Source organism: Prinia subflava, chromosome 3 (genome assembly GCF_021018805.1).
Source record: "Prinia subflava isolate CZ2003 ecotype Zambia chromosome 3, Cam_Psub_1.2, whole genome shotgun sequence".
Taxonomy (NCBI): domain Eukaryota; kingdom Metazoa; phylum Chordata; class Aves; order Passeriformes; family Cisticolidae; genus Prinia; species Prinia subflava.
The window spans coordinates 33,399,519-33,418,269 of NC_086249.1; the positions used below are offsets into that span (position 1 = coordinate 33,399,519).

An 18,751-nucleotide genomic window follows, 5' to 3' on the forward strand; every position below is an offset into this window, starting at 1 on the left:
GTGCAAAAATCAGAAAATAATCCAACATAAAAAGGGAATAAAGTATCTTTTCCTTAACACCTCAGGGTGCAGAAGTCTGCACCAGCTTTCAGTGCAGTGGTACTGTACTTCATGAAAGAGTAGGAGAATGAAGGGCTATCACACAAGTAAAGACTCAAAGGCAAAACAGAAATAATGCTAAAGAGCTATAAGGACAATGTCAATAAGAAATTCCCAGCTACAGTGGGGATTGACAATTATTTTTCTAAGCTTTGTCTCTGATGCAACTTGTATTTGATGTTAATAGACTACCTTAGACGAAACATACTCTAAAGCTAAAAAAAGCACAATGTGGAATTTTTCTCAAGTCTCTGACATTATTTACTGAATTTTCAGAGAGAAAAGACAGATTATCAGCCTACGTAACAGTTTCCCACAAGTAAAACAAACGAAAAAGAATGTCTACTTCAAAAACAGTTGAGAGGTTTAAAGCCCACACATGGAGCTTGAACAACACAGTGGGGCTCTATGCAAAGACAAGAGCCTGCTGGCTCACACAGGACCAAGGCAATTAATTGGTAACATACATGGTTTTTCACCGCAAAAAACATGCTAAATTCAAAAATTGGGGATTCAGAAAATGCTGAATTTTAAAACGAAAGCAATTAGGATTCTCTTTCCTGAATAATGCACATCATAGCAAATTTACCTTTTGTAGTATATGCAGATCTTTATATCGTGTATCATGTTCTCTGGCCATACATCAGAACACGAGTGCAGCACTGAGAATCGTGACGATGAACTATTTCAGTATTGCCTTTCTCAGAAATCTCTCAACACATGTTCAGGCCTCCCCCATACCAGATCTATACCAAAGCATACCGTATCTTGCTAAGTCTGTTTATCCACTAAGGCACTATGGTGATGTTACTCAGATGCTTAATGCACTTACGAGGCTTTCTTTCTTCAAAAATTGTATTCAATTTTCCATCCATGCAACATGTTACTATCTTCCTGGATTCTCTGTGTCATTTTAAGTATCTATGCCTTTCTTCTTCTTAATCAAAGTCTAGCATATGAGTGTTTAAAAAATATTTCAATATATGGTCAGTGCTTCATTCTCTTATATCTGAGGTCTCACCTTGTTACGATTTTTCTTGATAAGCCCACAGAGTTGAGTGCATCCACTGAACAGCACACCAGTATCTCTCCTAGTTATTCCATTGACTCCATGATACAAATTCCCTTACTGTCTGGCCTCTGTCTAAAAGATTCAGGTAGTGCACAAGAAGAGAAAAACTATTATAATTTTCAAGCTAACCACGGTTGGATGGAGGAGCTTCTAATCCTCTGAAAGCCTTGTCCCAGCTAGCTGAAATATACACCACTCTCCTTTTGTACACAGGGATTTATCTCCAGCTCCAAGTTATTAGACATCATCAGTCACCTCACTAAGCTAGATGCCAGCTCCTTGTGATGTCCAGTGGGCTGGCTGCTCTGCCCAGCCTTGGCAGAGGTTGGGACACTGGTGGTACTTCTGACACCATACCACCAACTTCTGACTGCTGCTGTTCCCACTCCAAGATCACTCACAGCTGCTACAAATTTTTGTGTTTCACTCACATGCCTTCTCAAGTTGATTCCTTGTCAAAAGCCTTTAAATACGTCAGTTCCTACGGCCTCTAAAAGTATCAAGTTTCTTTTGTAATTCAGCACATTACCTGTGGTCTTTGCATCTTCTCAAATCATTACCTGTGTTAAAACTAAATGGTGAATATTAAACCAGTATATAAAAGGCTTTCAATCCCTACAGTAAAAGGTAACAGTTGCATTACCACTGCTTCCCCCCCCCCCCCTCCCCCAACAGGTATAGAGCTCTCCTTTCTGGAAAATGCTATCTAACCAAAGCATAAAACCTTGATGTCCTTTTATAAATCCAGAAACAAAGACACTGTCAAGTTCTCAAAAAGAAACAATTTATTCATTCTCACTAACATTTCATCTTCATCCTTTAATAAATTGCCTTCCTAGCTCTTAGCTTAAACTCTTTTAGTTCACAGAAAGCAACAGACTAATATTGTTAGTCTTCATTTAATTTCTTTTACTGACAGTCTCCTCTGCAGTATTTTCCACTCTTTCAGTCATGCATCTTTCCTCACATCCATGGGTGTTCTAAGGTTTTGTATCACTTGCTTTCTAATGGAGTACAGTTCAATGGAAGAGCACAGGAGGACTGCTACACATCCTGACCCTGATGGCCTCCAGAGGGCTCAGTCTGTTAAAATGGAAATCCCAGACATCATAAGAAAGCAGTTTTGCGTTCTCAATTATATCTCCTCAGACTTGCACTTAATGTATTACTCCTGAAAGCAAGTAATCCTTATTTACATGTCTAATACTGTACCAAATGTCCATCAAGAAACCATTGAACAAGTCCTTACAACACAGACACAGCTGTTCTGTAATAACCACAAATTTATATGCAAGTGTGATATTTAGAGGATCCTAAATGTGGTAGCACATGGTCTATGTGATGCTGTGGTGTATCTGTAATTCTTCCACACATTTACAAAAGTTCTCAAGAGACTGGCAATATCTAAGTAGAAAGGGAAACACTTCAGTATTCAACAAGCACTTCTCACCTTTCTAAACCATTGATTGTTTACGAATATCTGTGGAAATACACACAACTGTCACGTTTCTGACCTTGCACGTAAGCAGGACTCCCTTCAACTGTAATTTTATGTCCATTCTATGCTGCCTGTACATTTATCATCCTGTCATCAACCATTACAGGCTCTAATGGCAAGTTTCCTACAGCAGAAGCAGGGTGAGGAACAGTGAATAAAGCCTGCATGCAATATAAACAATAACTGATACAGCAAAACCCAGGCTTTGGCTGAGTAATACTGGAATAAAACAGGACCTGAAATATTTACATTCAAAGTGTAGACTCATACCAAGTACTAGTGTGGCACAGACCCACCAGCTGTTGTAAAATAGCCCAAGTCCTTGCAGGTTCAGTCTATTTCAAGGCATGGTAAAACATGTTGCATGTTCATTAGCCTACATTGTGGACAACCATCTTCCCTCACTCTCTACAAACACTGGCATTGTTCATCAAACCTTATTCTCCTCTGCAGGTCTCAGCTTTCTGCTTGCAGTGCTGTAATATATAATAATATATAATTCAGGCTAACTTTAAGTCTAGGGTGGAAACAGGGAAATCAGTTCAAGATCAAGATCTACATTTGGCCTTAGATTTTAAAACAACCCATTAGGGAATGGAAACCTATAAAATGAAACAAGAGATGTCTCACTCAGCATGAGCTGAATTACCCCATAGGCTGGACTGATTCAATCCCCATTGAGTACAGAGGAGCTCAGGCATGAGTGCACAGGTACACACCTCCTTGTAAACACTAACATTTCAGTCTCTTAATCGTGGACTAAATACCATTGACAACAAGTTATTAAATAATGTATCCAAATATGGATTCATCAGATGCTTCAACTCTGTTTAAAACAGTTCTGCTTTAATTAAAACCTCTTCCTGCACTATTATCATCACTAAAATCTTGGCCCCTACATAGTGAGAAAGTAGTATGGAAACACTGTGGTGCTGAACACCTATAATTCAAAGGGATGAAATGATGAATTTATGCACTCACTGTTTGAAACAAAGGTCAGCTAGACCTTCTCATACCTGCATCTAACAGCTGTCCCAGAGATCATGACAATGAAAGAGAACTGCCAGGATACAAGACATGCAAACAGTGCCTTCCCAAACTAATTCTTGCATCATATCTCACAAGGGCTGACAAGATATGGTTTTTAATTTATTGCTATAGAAACTACCATATGGCCTGTTTCTTAATCCTCTACATCTTAATTGTAAAAGGGAAATCTACTGAGGAACAAAGATCTGGGCATGAATTTAAACAAATTGCTTACATACATGAAGAAATCTCATTCCTTAGCAGTCAAAAGGACATAATCCTTAAGCCCCCCCTCAAAAAAATAAAAGAAACAAACAAACAAACAAACCCTAAAAACCCAAACAAAACCCAAAGAACTAATGAAAGCAAATGAAAGCCATCTTCTTAGTTAATGATGTTTCCTGTGGTCATAAAGTATAATTCAAAACATTGCATGACACAAAGACACTTCTTTAAAATCCTTTGAAGAAAACTGTTTTATCAATCACTCAATTGCTATGTTTCACCCCACAGAGTTCCCACACATCTGACATAGACATGTTATTTCAAAGCAAGGAAAACAACCAGAAAGGAAAAACACATTCTAAAACTTGGATAGGCAGTATTCCAACACTGCTGATTTTCATCATAAACAATCTCATCTCTTTCTTCTGTCATTCCCTCCATCTGCTTCATTAGCACAATGACTGTCTTCTCATAATGCAGCCAAAGTTACACAAAAGGGCTGTAACCAGGGCTTCAACATCTGGCCTTGAATTTACAACTGACTCTCTGAACGCACACAGAACAGATGAAGCAGTAACAGGAAGGGCAGGAGGAACAAGAACCACCTCCCAAGTAGCTGTGAAGTGTCCAGTTTTCTGCTTTCTGCTGCACCATCAACCCTGGTTTCCTCCCACCATTCCTCTGCTGCCTCAGCAGCAGACCAGGGTTTTCCCTGCACTGCCCCTGGGCAGCAGCAGCAGGAGGCTGCCTGCCTACTTGCTTCTCTGCTAAGGGCACTGCTCTCCCACTGACAGAATCCTCCTGTCAGGTGTATCAGCATCACAGGTCTGACAGCTCCAGCACGCTTTAACTGCTCAAAATTGCCAGCTTCTCAGCAAAAGTTCAGCTCTACAAAAGGTCAACAAGAGCTCTGTGGAGAAACCCCTCCCAGAACATAGCTGGTAAGAAAAACAGAAACAGAACATTACAGCATGCAGAATACTCAGATTTGGAAAGATAGGATAAATGCAGACAGACTTCAAACCACACATGCTCCACTTCCTGCTATTACAAAGCTCCGTCCAAAGCCAAGACAGATAATACACCACAGCAGGAGCTTAACAAGTTAAGCTTGTTTCTTTGCTTATAGGCTACTTGTGATTATTATTATTGACTGACTAGGCATTTCTTCATGAAATTTGCCACAGTCTTAAAATAGGCTCCTAAGACAATAGAGATGACATCAACAGCTAATGAAATTAGATTTCCTTACTGAATTCCAAAACTGAAGTACAGTTAAAATGTAACAGCTAAAGATAACTTTTTTATGCTCCAGTTCAGCCTGTTTGCTTTTAATTGGTAGCAGACACCAGGATTTCATTTCAGGCAGCAAGTACTGACCTTCTAAAAATAACATGGGGAATTAAAGTAACTTCCACTGATGAACCTCTTGACAAAATAAAAAATCCTTTAAAAAATCAAGAAATTAGTAACTACTAAAAAACATCACAGAAGTTTCTATTTAAAGATTAACTACATTTCAAGAATGACAAATGAAATCGTGATTCAAAAACAATTTCATCAGTAAAAATACCAATTGAAAGGTAAATTCAAATGCTCTGTTAGTTTTCATAGAATCACAGAATAGCTTGGTTTGGAAGTGACAACACAAACATCTAGTTTCAAATCCCCTGCCAGGGGCAGGGACATATTCCCCTATACCAGCTCAAAGCACCATCCAGCATGGCCTTGAAACCTTATATGGGTTCAAGCCTTCCGATGAGGCATTCACAACTTCCAGTGTCTCACCACCCTCACAGTAAAGAATTTCTCCCTAATATCTAATCTAAATCTACCCTGTTACAATATCAAACCATTACTCCACATTTTGTCACTACACTACCTGGTAAAAAATACCTGTCCAACTTTTCTGTTGGTCCCTTTTAAAGTACTGGAAAACTGCTAACAGTCCCCTCTTCTTTAGGTTGAGCAATCACAACTTTCTCACCCTGTCTTTACAGCAGAAGCTCCAGATATCTTATCAATTACAGGATCCCCTGCCAGTCCAAAAGGTCCTTGTCCTGCTTATGCTGGCAGCCCCAGAGCTGGATGCAGCACTCCAGGAAAGGTCTCTTGAGAGCAGAGGAGAGGGGGAGAGTCCCCTCCCTCAATCTATTGACTGCACTGCTTTTGATAGTCTCCTATCTGATGCTTCTTTTCTTTTATTAAAATAACTGTATTTTCTTCCCTGGAATAAATAGAAATTTCATATTTAAATAGTTAATTCATCTCACCACCACAGAAGAATGGCTCATGTATCATAGTGAAGGATACATGGGAGACATGAAACCCAAAAGAGAAAAAAAAAGATTTTAATTTAAAGTGAGTGGTACTGTATACCATAATATAATGTTTTTTCAAGATTGTTACCTATCTACATTTTTCCTACCACATGAAAACCAATTAGAAATATGTAGCAAAAGCTAGGGAATAGCAAGACACTTTTTAGAGAGTACATTTGCTTCCACTGAAAAATTCAGTATCTGTATTTGTGTGTCACGGTAGTGCCTTAACAGCCAGACGTCTGAGAATTGAAAATGAAGTGGTGCTGCCTCAGCATACAAAATAAGCACACTACAGAAACAGCAAATTGCCTGGAGACAACAGGTTCTGTTAAAACAGAATCAAGTTGGTAAAGGAATTAAGTGAAAGTTTTCCTTCATTATTTAGCAGTTATGACCCTAATCAGAAAATCGTAAGCCCTACTGCAGACTGCAAACATTTTAGAAAGATTTCAGTCACAGTAGGAGTTTTCTCACAATCACACAAAAAATAACTGGAACCATATGACATTCTTTATAGCTTCCCTATGTATTTTTCTATGTGATATTGAGTGGATTTAATTTTCAAATTCTTCCTAATTGCAGTTTCATTTATCTCTCTTTCCACATTCACTTGGATACACTGCCCAAAGGAGTTCAGGAGACAAAGAACACATTCTTCCCACAACCCCTTCTCAACACTAAACAGCTCAAACAAAACACAAGATGCTAAAAAGAACAACCAACTGACTGTGAAGAAAGCAAACTGGTAAGAACCAGGAGGAGCTGCAGCTCTGCCTTCCCCCTCAGTAGCCAAAATAATGGACCAGGAAACAAAATCACAACAGAGAATGGAATAAGGCAACTTCCCACTCTAGCAGACCCAGTAGAAATAGCTCAGCGAGTCACAGCACATTCCTCAGATCAGAGAACCCACAGCAATCAAATCACAGGGTGTCTGCCTTCCTCAGCACTAAAGTAGGAGCTAGTAGGCTTTGCACAGTGGGCAACAGCTTTATGGAAAGGCACAGGAGACGGTAAGTTTCTTCCTTCTATGGAGAGGAAGGCAGGCAGGTATAAATCCAACAGAAGGGAGACAGGAGACAAACCTTGGCAGACTTATTTACCTGGTATTGGCCCACTGGTAGTAAATGCCCAGCTCAGACAAAGAGGCAGCTAGAAACCATAATGTCTCACCAATATGCAGGGGGAGCAAAAAAGCATATTTAAGCATATTTTTATCTAAAACTTTGAAATATGGCTCTGTCATACCTTAGCTTTGATTATGTTCTTCCCAAGTAGCTGAGAAGACACCAGAGAAAGCTCCTAGAGGAATAATGCTATCACATCATTGTTCTGGGCGCAATTCTGACCAAATGCTCTTCTTGTACCATCTCAGCATAAACTGAAATTGATTAGCAGATTCTACAGTGGAACTGGGAAACAAATGCTTGTCTGCATTAATTGCACCATGGGTGCAGTGCCCTTGTTACCCTTGGCGAAAAGAGGAATTAGCCTATCAACAACCAAGGAGGGGTTTTTTTTTACTGCAAGACAGGTTCCCTCTGAACAGTTTACATGAAAGCTGGGCCTTCAAAATCCTTCCAAAGGTTAAATTAACTCATCAGGTAGAAAAGTCAGGAGGATGTGTTGGCATCTGTGAACAGAATCCTGTACACAAATGGGGAAGAGACATCCAGCACAGAAATAAAAACTCAGAACAGAATGCTTCACCTTTGCCAAATGAGGCAGTTAGACTGCTGTAAGAATTTCCATGAAGGGGCTGCAGGCTTTGTTGCTTATATCAGATGGCATATTTCAATGTTCAGTTGCATTAAAAGGAACTTGTCCCTTGATTTTGACAGTGCCTGTATCTCATCCTAGCTCAGTGACAGTCCATCATGCTATGACATGGTCAGAAAGAAACACATAGGACATATCTATAAAGAGCAAATGCAAACAGGAAAGACAGATTTATGAAGCCTGATGCATTTAACTTGTGGTGCTCAGCACAGCTTTCACATGGAGCAGCTCCTCATTAGTTTTCAAAAATTAAATACCACTTTAAATGGAACAAGCCAACTAAACTTGGCATAGAATTATAAATAAAGTCCATTTGGATTTCCAGCTTAAACCACAGCAAATTGCTGTTCTTCAAGAACCAATAAAATCCATGACTGTAAGACATGTTTCTTGAGTGGCACCTGTCTTACAGATTGGAAAAGCACATTACCGAGCTTTAGGAATCCTACCTCATCTGAGCAAACATCTAAACTCAGCACTAGGTTGTAGTGATTAAAATTAGTGCCCCCCATTTGGGTTCAGAGACCATTTGATTCTGTTAATACAATCTCTTTTTAAATAGTGATGGCAATTACTACTATTTCACCCACTACCATCATCCTGCCAGCATAGACAGAGAAAAAAACCTATGATATAGCCACTACCATAGAAATTCTTTAAATAGGTAAGATGCTTTCTGCCTTCCCTTACAAGAAAATTAAAGCAATATATATGTAAACAGCAAATTAAACTGAATTAGCAACTAACCAAGATAAGCAGAGTAAGAGCTGGATCACACAGCAATATCCAGTGCCTGCCTATCTTATTAAAGCTCATGCAAGACACAAAACAGCTGCTAACTATCAAAGGCTGGGTACAGTCTAGACTTTCTAAAGGCTGCTCATAAAACCTCTCAGCTATTACAGAAACAGCTGGTGCTATACCAGCTACAGGTTTCTGTTTGTTAGCCAAGACAGATTGGAAATAGATCAACAGATAAGAAGCAGAAGTGCCAGAAAAAGGGTCAATCATCAGACTGAGAGATGAAAAGAAGCAGCATATCTCACTCTATCAGTTCTAGAATGACCATACTCAAAGGTTGTTCAAAAGGTCTGGTGAAGCTTTTCTTTGAAACATTGCTCTGCTTTCAAGGCTTAAGAGAGTCACAGGTTTTCTTTATAGATCAAAGCACTTAAGATCCACAGGCTAAGAGATGACGAATGTGTTCAGATGAACAGGAGCTAGGCAGAGGTCAAGGATGATCCATATATGAGCCTCCCTCTTTAACCTTGATCCACAATCTGGCTGACATCCTTAAAGCTTTCCTTCCTCAGACATTAGGTCAGGCCTAGACAGAGCATCACAGCAGCTCTCAGTTTGTACCAGCCTTTTGCCAGCCCAAGGGATAGGAAGCAGAGTAAGGCAAGGAAAAGCAGAGCTAAGGAGAAGAGAATGACAAGCCTGGGGCTGCATCTTAGGAAAATGGGACACAGGAACATAAATCAGGATATTGTGCCAACACAACAGCCCTTCTGAGCCAACTATGACTGTGCTTTGCTCTCTGGCAGGGCGCAGTGGGTGTCCCATGGCAGGGCAGAGACAACGAGGAGGGACTGCAGGGTGTTGGTAACTTTAGACTGAGAGTAAGAGCTGCAGACAGGAAGGCAAAATTCTTCTATGGGCTGCATACATTCATAGCACTACTTAGCACGAAATAGAAATGTTACCTCTGTATTTCTAAAGTTTTAATTAATCAAGGCTTACACAGCAGCATGTAAAATGACAAATTAGCAAAAGTGGAAAAACAGAAATCTCAATATTGATCAAGCTCCTGCTGCAAACCTGCAAAGTGAAATTTGACACAGGCTTTAAAATTAGGATTCTTTTGAGACAGCTGCAAACTTGGCCAGGCTTCTAAGATGAAATACTGTAAAACTGCATATCTTTAGAGACACCAAATGGAGACACGGAAAATAACACCTAAGTGAAATAAAACCAAAACTCTCAACAGAAAGGACTGATCCCTGTTTTGCAGTACTTTGTTCAAATTCATGGAAACAGAGCATGATTTGCCATTACATTTAATAAAAGATTGCTCACCTAAATTTAACACATTGCCTTGTCTTTCCTAGTATGACAATTTCTGAATAAAAGGAAGTTGCATTCAATAACAGAGCATTGAAACTGACAATTCATTAATATTTTCAGTATATTGGCTCCTATGAAGACAGAATGTGGTGATCTATAAAATGCAATTACAAGCCCACAGGACATTCTAGAAGTCTCATTTTATTCTGCAGTTTCCCAGGAGATGGCAAAGAAATGGGTTTCAAACAGGAATGATTAGCCTGAGACCCTCACTTTTCCTGAAGTATTATAGGACGAGACAAATCACCTCTCACTGCTTTGCCCTGTAACTATTCAGTAGTTTTTATAAGCTAGGCAGAAGTGTAAAAGAATAATGAGATTTTCCTCCTTCAAAACAAGTTTAATCCATCTTGTAAACTCCTCAAAACACGATGGATTGCACCAACCAGGGTAACCACTTGGCCACTCTGTGCCTCTTGATAAAGCCGTTTCATGAGACTAAGACAGGAAAGAGAAACTCACACCTCCATTTCCATACTGTTTGCAAACAGGCATAAGAACCTGGATTGCTTTAGATTAGCTGATGCAAGACAAATGCAGTGTTGTGAAGAATTATGCCTTTATTTCTCAAAACTATTTGTTTATATTTAAAATGAGCATGCATGCCAATAACTATTCCTTTTTCAACATAAATCAGGTTTGCAGAAACAAACTTACAATGATTCCTCTAGCAAAACAGTACAAAGTGCTTTGTTACTGGATAAACTCATTCCCCACTGAGGAAAAGACTGATCCTCAGTAAGATGAGTTAGGTTGCAAGGTACCACTGAAAAGGGCAGTGGCACAAAGCGCACTTGGAGACACAGCACTAGTGGGCTGCCCCTGAGATTGATACTGGGGCTAGCACTGCTTAACAACTTCATTAGTGACCTGGATGATTTGGCAGAGCACACATTCAGATGTGTGCAGATAACATAAAACCTGGAGAAGTGGCTGATACCAGACAGTTGTGCCACCATTTAGAAGGATCTGGACCGGCTGGACAACTGCTGCCAACAGGAACCTCATGAAATTTTACAAACAGAAGTGCAAAGTCCTGCACCTGGTCAGGAATAATCCCATGTACCCCTGGGAGCTGATGCGCAGGAAAGCAGCTTTGCCAAAAAATGACCTTGAGGTCCTGGTGACAAGAAGTTTAATATGAGCCATGAAATGTTCTCTTGGAGAAAAAAAGGCTAACAGCGTCCTGGGTTACATTAGGAAGAGCACTCAGCTGGTAAAGAGAGGTGATCCTTCCTCACTTATCAGCGCTGGTGAGGGAGCATCTCCTGTACTCTGTCCAGTACTGGTACAGGACTGGGCTTCCCACTACAAGAACGCCATGGACTTACTGGAGCAAGCCCAAGACAGGGCCATAAAGATTATTAAGGAGTATCTTTACATAAGGGGATGCTGAGAGAGTTCAGACTGGTCAGCCTGGACAAGGGATGGTTCAGGGTCAGGTAAGATGGCTCTTATTAATGTGTACAAATGACTGATGGAAAGGAATTAAGAAGAAGGAGTCAGATTCTTCTTAACAATGTCCATCAACAGGACAAAAAACAATAAGCACAATTTAAAACCCATGCCATTCCATCAGAACAAAGAAACAGTTTGGATTTTTATTGTGACAGAGGTCAAATACTATAAAAGATTGCTTACAGAGGTTCTGGAGTCTCCATCTGCATACATATTCAAAACACAACCAGACACAGTCTTGGACAACCTAGTTTTGCTGACCCTACTTAAGCAGGAGTTTGAGCTATGTGATAAGAGATTACCTCCAACCTAAAGAGTTCTGTGGGCCTGTGAAGATGATATAAGAAGTTTGAGAATCTGTAGTGATAATTCAGTGACCAGGCTAGGAGAGTGCTTGTTTTAAGTCCTCTGTTCTGCTAGACATCTTTTTCATAAGCCAAAGTATTTATCGTAGTTATTAATTAGCACAATCTGCCTAAGTCAGATCCTGGAGGGACAAGCATATAAGAAATTGAAAGAAATGCTCTTTCCATTACTCAGTATAATGAGGCATTCTGCTTCCTTTTTTGCCTCCGAAATGTCTGCCAATTTCCAAAACAGAATACAAAACCAGCTGGGTTGCAAGGTTATTTCTTTATGGAACTTTTTATGGAAAATGTGTGCATTTACTGTTGAGGAGAACAAAGAAAGGACAAGACACGTGGCTTTATGCATGTTTTCCACCACATTGCAGCCTAATGTGTTCAGGTAGGAAAAAACTTCATCCTACAGAGAGAAAAATAAAGAGAGGAAGAGAAAGACACCACAGGCTGATGCTATATGTGTAATAAATAATAATTATTATTTATTAACATAGATAGAGTAATTACATAATAATTGTGATAATTAATTATTATTATTATTTATTAACAGAGTGTGCAAATTTTGCCCATGGTAAGATTTAATGGGAACAGAGAAGGGGGCTTCACTCCTAAAATAGGTAACTCACATATTAGTGCAGCTAATATTTTAATTTTAAAATCAGATGAAGAGCTAGGTGCACAAAACCCCAAAGAAATCATAAAAGTACTAGAAAGAAAAGCCACAAATAATGCAGGATTTCATGGGCCACTGGCTTGTTTTACTACATCTGTGCTTTGATTGCCTGCACCTGAAAAGTGTATTTATGGCTCATTAGGAAAAGGCACTGAAATTTGTGAGACACCTAACAGGCTGTAATCCAATAACTACACCTGAAATATCTAGAAATAGTCCAAATCTGGCTGTGTCCCTTGTTAAAATGTAAACATTCCAACCTTTTACAGCTTCAAAACTCCAGCTCCAGGCAGTCCACTTCCCAGAAAGGTTTGTATTTTTCATGTGATTAAAATCACTGTGCTTTTGGTCCTCTCTGAGACCATCACAAAGGTATGCTGTAATACAGAAACCTAGAAATGCACTGCTTATGGTGTTCTATCAATGAAGTAACAGGGCATCTGTGCCAGTCAGCCTCTTCATTGAAATGGAAACGATAAGAAAGCCCAGGGCTGCAGTACTGAGGCAGAATATGTGATATTAAAGCATGAAATAAAGATGAAAAGATCATTGGAGACCCGGATGCCAAGATTTAAAAATCCTTGGTATCACTGGCAAATCTTCCAGTGACAACACTGTATTGCAGTTCCTTATTTAATTAGTATATCACACCACCTTTCATACCTGATATTAAGTTTGGACAAATGTGGACAGACACCAAAGAAAAATCAAACAAAGAGTATAAAAATAGAACTACTCAGTAAAGCATCAGACAACATGCAGACATTAAGTTTACCTCAGCTCCCAAACTGAGAGAGATTATTTCATCTTCAAAAGCAGAATGTGTATCAATGTGAGGGGGGATTCCTGTTTAAAAAAAACCAAACAACAAAAAAGTCAATATAATAATAATAACAATAACAGTAATAGAGTCCTATCTCCATTAGAAAGCTCTGTTTCTATGGATGTCCACATGGAAAACTGGGAGATATATATATGGTCAAACAAACAAAACTTATCATAAAAAAGTGAATTGCCTTCCATAAGAATTCAGGGCAATTATCTTATTTACACACTCAGATTAGATGGACTCAATTAACCTAAGTGTCTTGTATAATCAGTAGAAATACCAAGAACATAGTTCAGGTTACTTTAAGGCCTCACTCACACCTGGATGACTCCAAATGCTCTCCCTGCTGTAGAGAGCAGCTCAAGCACTTTGCTCTCCTTGCAGGCAGTTTAGCCCTTGGCACCAACAGTTATGGTACATATGGCAATTCTGGGCTTTAGTTCATCCATGACCACACATTTCTTCCTCACTCCCTTCCCACAGGAGTAATCTCAAATCTCTTTACTTCCTAAGCAAATGACTGCATTAAGGACTTCAGCTTCAGCATTAGGACCTACTACCTCTGAGGCAGGCACTGTTAGGATCAAGTCCTGCCTCTGCTTTGCACTTCCTAGGCAATGCACATCACTGCTAGGCTAACCCTGGGTCATACATCTGCCAGTGCGTGTGAATACACACACATAACTGAGAATTGCCAAAAGGACAGTCAGTTTGTAGGGTTTGTTTAGATTTCTCTTTCAGATCTGCTAATTGGAAAGGAACTGCCAATCGCTGCAGCTTGTGTCACACATTTTAATGCCAAGTGCTAGAAGAGCAGCGTGCATGCCACAGCAAGATCTCACCACATGGTGGGGAACGGCAGTCAGCAGTGGGGCACGGGGGAACAGCAGACAGCTTGGGAGAGCTGCAGCTGCAGGCTGAGGCAGACAGGGTCATTCCTATACCATCCAAACGGAAACAGTTTCATTTGTTTATTAAAAATTCTACCCAAGTTCATTTTGGACTCTGTAGAGAATTTCTGAGTTGAAAACATTTTTTTCTAACGTGTCAGTCAACTCTACAAAGCACCCTTATTATACAGCAGATTTTACATCCAGATGCAAATATTCTGAATTCCATTCGTTTCAGTGAAAACAATATAAGTGTTTTATGAGACCAACATTTAATCTGACAGAAAATCAGTGAGACTTGAAAACCAAGGACAGATAGATAGCTGCTTGTCATGGCTCATAACTTTGCCTCGGTACAAAGCACTGAGGCTGTGCTTTAAGAGGCACACTGGAGTCTGCAATTCACTGTGCAGCAGGAGAACATTGACAGTGCTCCACACTGTCACCAATAATTCAACCAAGACTACACTGACCTACCCACCTTGTTTAATGTATCTTATGTGTGGCCCCTCCAGCTTAGATACTCATAGCCATAACTCACTTTCTAAAATTTCAAGTATAATTTCCAGTGAAAAAATGGCTCAGAACCAAGATGTAGACAGTATTAATCTGACTGCACTCTATGCTCAATCATATCCTAATGATTTGCACTTAGGAAAGTGTATTTGGCTTTGAGCTTGGGTTTTTGTTGAATTTTTTTTAAAAAAACCTGCTTCCATTCTTGGTAGAAATCTACAAGTTAAATTAATCTCCTTAGATGTCCCAGCCAGCAGTACACAACTAGATCAATCTAACAGATTGTCAGATACACAAACAAATAGCACCAGCTTTTCAGACCCTCGTTCAGCAGACACTGTAATAGCTGTCAGACATTAATTCTGAGAGGAAAGCCATTGTTCCTTCTTCCTAAGGACAAATGAGATTCTCACCCTGGAAAGCAAGCCAGATACTTAACCTTCATGACTAAGCTTAACAAAAAGTACAGCACGTGATTTATCCCCTAGAAGTGGGATTAGCATCTTATTTTTCTTCAGAAGCCTCCAGTTTGGGAAAAATTACAAAAAATGCAGTAATTTCTGATTTCTAAGATAAGTGAACACTGCTTGCATCATACTTAAGACTCCATATATCACATGCACTAACATTATATCATATGTACTAACACCAAGAGCCATTTCCTGGAGACTGTATGCACACTACAGGAAGCAATACAAGTAGAAGACCAAATATGACTAGTTATTCCTATATCTTTTTATAGTTAGTTTTTATAGTTCATGGCCTTGGACTCAAACACCATCATCTTCCATAACAGTGGTATCAAAAACTGCACTTCAGAACCTAAGCTCCCATGTGCAGAAACCAGTATTAAGACTTTAGTCTTGATTCAAAGCATCTCTGGTCACAGAGGAAATACACTAAACGGGCGTAAAAATCCTGTAGGTTGAAACCTGTCCCTACACCATTCTACAGTTAGATGTTAGATTCTCCTGCTTTTTAGTGAAGTTGTACTGGCTTGGCTGGGATGTACTTTATTTGTTCCACTGTATGGTGCTATGGATTTGTGATGAAAACAGTGTAGATAATATATGGATGTTTTACCTCTTTCTGAGCAGTGCTTACAGAGCATCAAGGTCTTTTATGGTTCTTGTGTTTCCCTGCCAGCAAGCCAGCTGGGAGTGCACAAGAAGCTGGGAGGGGACACAACTGGGACAACTGACCAAAAGAATATTCCATATGATCATATGATATCATGATCAGTAATAACACTAAGGGTCAAATTTACCAGGGCTGTCATTACTCAGGGACTAGCTGAGTGCTGACTGGCCAGTAGACAAGGATTTTTTTTTTTTTTTAACTTACTAAACTGTCTTGATCTCAACCCATAAGTATCCTCACAGGAGCTGCATGGTGCTTAGTTACCTACCAGGGTTAAACCACTACAGAAAATAAAGAGCTCGAAATTTTTGAGGGACAAATAAACTTACCTTGTCCAGGCTCATACTGATTTACAGTTAGTTGGTCAGGTTTATGTTTGATATATCCCTGCTTTAAGCACTTCTCCAAGAATGGGTTGCAAATTTCAGGAAGACCTAGTTATAGAAACAGAACTGTAAACAAGACAGGACAGCGTTTTACAATAAGTATAATCAGGAAAATACATAGAAGTAGCTTCATATACATGCAAGTCCATCTTTAATGATGATTACTCTGCATCAGCTGCTAACACACATCAGAATTGGGGGCCTAATCTTCAAGTCCAATATATTTTTAAGATCTTGGAATTACGACACTCTTCGAAGACTTCTGCATTCAGAAGCAGATTACTCCTTACAAATACAAATTGTACTAAAATAAAACTACATCAAATCAGAGGCAAAGTTTTCACCAATTACAATAAAAAAGTTGGAATCAAGAAGCAAAATTATTATGCAGCAAGTCAGTTGTGCAGAGAGCTCTCTAAAAAAATTTATTCCCTGGAATAAATGTTACTGAATTAGATTAAATATCACCAAAAAATCTGCTGAAGTTAAGCTGGTCTTGAAACGGGAATGGAAGGTATAGTTCTCCACTGAAGCTTTGGTTTGCTATTGTACCTGAAGAAGTGATTGAAAAAATCTGCTGAAGGTAACACCAACAAACATGTTACTACTGTCCCTTCCATGAATCTACCAATTTTTATTCTTGTTCTTTCCCAATAAGTGTTTACGTTTTTCTCACACATAAAAGAGTCTGTGAGACCAGAAAGCAATTCACATATCAATTCTCTTACACTGATTCAGCTTCACAGTTAAAATCTTAATATATTATTAATAATATACTAATAACAAGATAATAAGAGATTATTGCATGCTACATCCACCCCAGTACACATGCATCACCTTGAACACCTTCAAGTTTTACAGGAATTTAACTCTCCTATTTTACTATTTTTAAATCTAACTCTATAAGATGACTCACTTGCTTTGCTCTGACTCACAGCTTTCAACTCCAAATATGAGTTATTGAAACCTTTACAAAATTGCTTTCAGAGCAAAAGAAATTTTATTTCAGTGTGCATCCAGCAAGCTTCAAGCTGATTGAGATAAATATATACAGCAACATACATCACATGCCCCAAATAAATTAATATGCCATTTGTAACACATAATTGTTTTATGGAACAAAAAGCTAAAATGGAATGACAAGTACAATCCCAAAAGCCTTATTCAACAAGACCTCAACAAAAGGCAGCAACCTCTGGCTCCAGGTGACTGGACAACAAGCTTAAAGCATTAACAATAATTTGGAATGAATCTCAAAATTCAGAAGCACTTTTTTGTGTGCTTAAAATACCACAAAGGCTCTCCTTTAACCAGACTCTCACAGCCATAACTCAGCAAGGCCTAAAGGCTTTACATAATGCTTCAAACATCAGAGCAAAATAAGCACAGTTTAACAGGGAAGTTCTCACCTCCAGGTAATGGTTTGTCTTTATCGACATTATTGTTATCATAGCGAAACTCATATCCAAAATGCTTTACTCTTCTATGCTTTAAAGTCTTCTGGGCTGTAAAAATACATAACTTTAAAGTAAGATCAGACTACATAAGACTACACAAAACGCTGCTGGCAATTTACTGTGTTTCCCTATTCCATCCTACCTGTTAAGCCTAAACATTCTTTATTAGCAGTTAAAATGGTGTATGTGACCCTTGTTCTTCATGCACACACTTCTGCTCATTATCTTTTGTAATTCATCAAGCATCACATTCACTGCTGTTTTGAATCAAAGCGATGGCGGTTTTGTATATGCAAGAATCAGGGAACACCAATTTTTCTTGAGCCAAGCTTAATGCATCTTTTTCTTGCCCTGATCTCTGAATGTACACCTGCTGAATATCCTACAGCTACAATTAGATCTGTCATTCGCATTAATCACCAAGTTACACATTAGCTAAGGTCAGCATAACCTTTTGCATTGCTCATGAAACTAATTTACACAGGAACCCTGAAGTGATTTCCAAGAATTCATTTACTGAAGGATTTAACTCCAGAAGCTCAAGTGAAAGTATGAAAGCAGCCAGAATGTACACCTCACTAAGTTGTTTTTTTTTTTTACATAAAAGAAGACACGGCTCTTCAGTTGGACATCAAATTACAGTCTTGTGCTTGGCAAAAGACACATAAAAAACACTTTAACTGTCTCTGGATGCAGGTTTGTTATTCAAGTAAATCCATTCCAGAATATCAATTCAGATCACTTGCCCCAAAGAGGTGATCACTTGTAGTATAAGACCAAATTTCTAGAATCACAGAATCATTTCTGACAATACATTTATCAAGATGTAGATTTCATGTAATCTGAAATTGCAGGAAAAAACCAGAATAAAAGTATAGAATAGCTGT

The 18,751-nt window shown here is 39.0% G+C and overlaps 1 protein-coding gene across 2 annotated transcripts in view; it reads right to left on the reverse strand.

Moving 5' to 3' along the window:
• Window positions 1-18,751, reverse strand: part of ALKBH8 (alkB homolog 8, tRNA methyltransferase) — a 45,086-nt gene that overhangs the window by 17,924 nt on the left and 8,411 nt on the right. For both annotated transcript variants that reach the window (XM_063394585.1, XM_063394584.1), the window contains exons 7-9: window positions 17,817-17,912; window positions 16,351-16,455; window positions 13,422-13,492 (exon numbers count right to left, since the gene is read on the reverse strand). In XM_063394585.1, coding sequence (XP_063250655.1) covers window positions 13,422-13,492; window positions 16,351-16,455; window positions 17,817-17,912 — 272 coding nt within the window. The remainder of the gene's footprint in view (window positions 1-13,421; window positions 13,493-16,350; window positions 16,456-17,816; window positions 17,913-18,751) is intronic.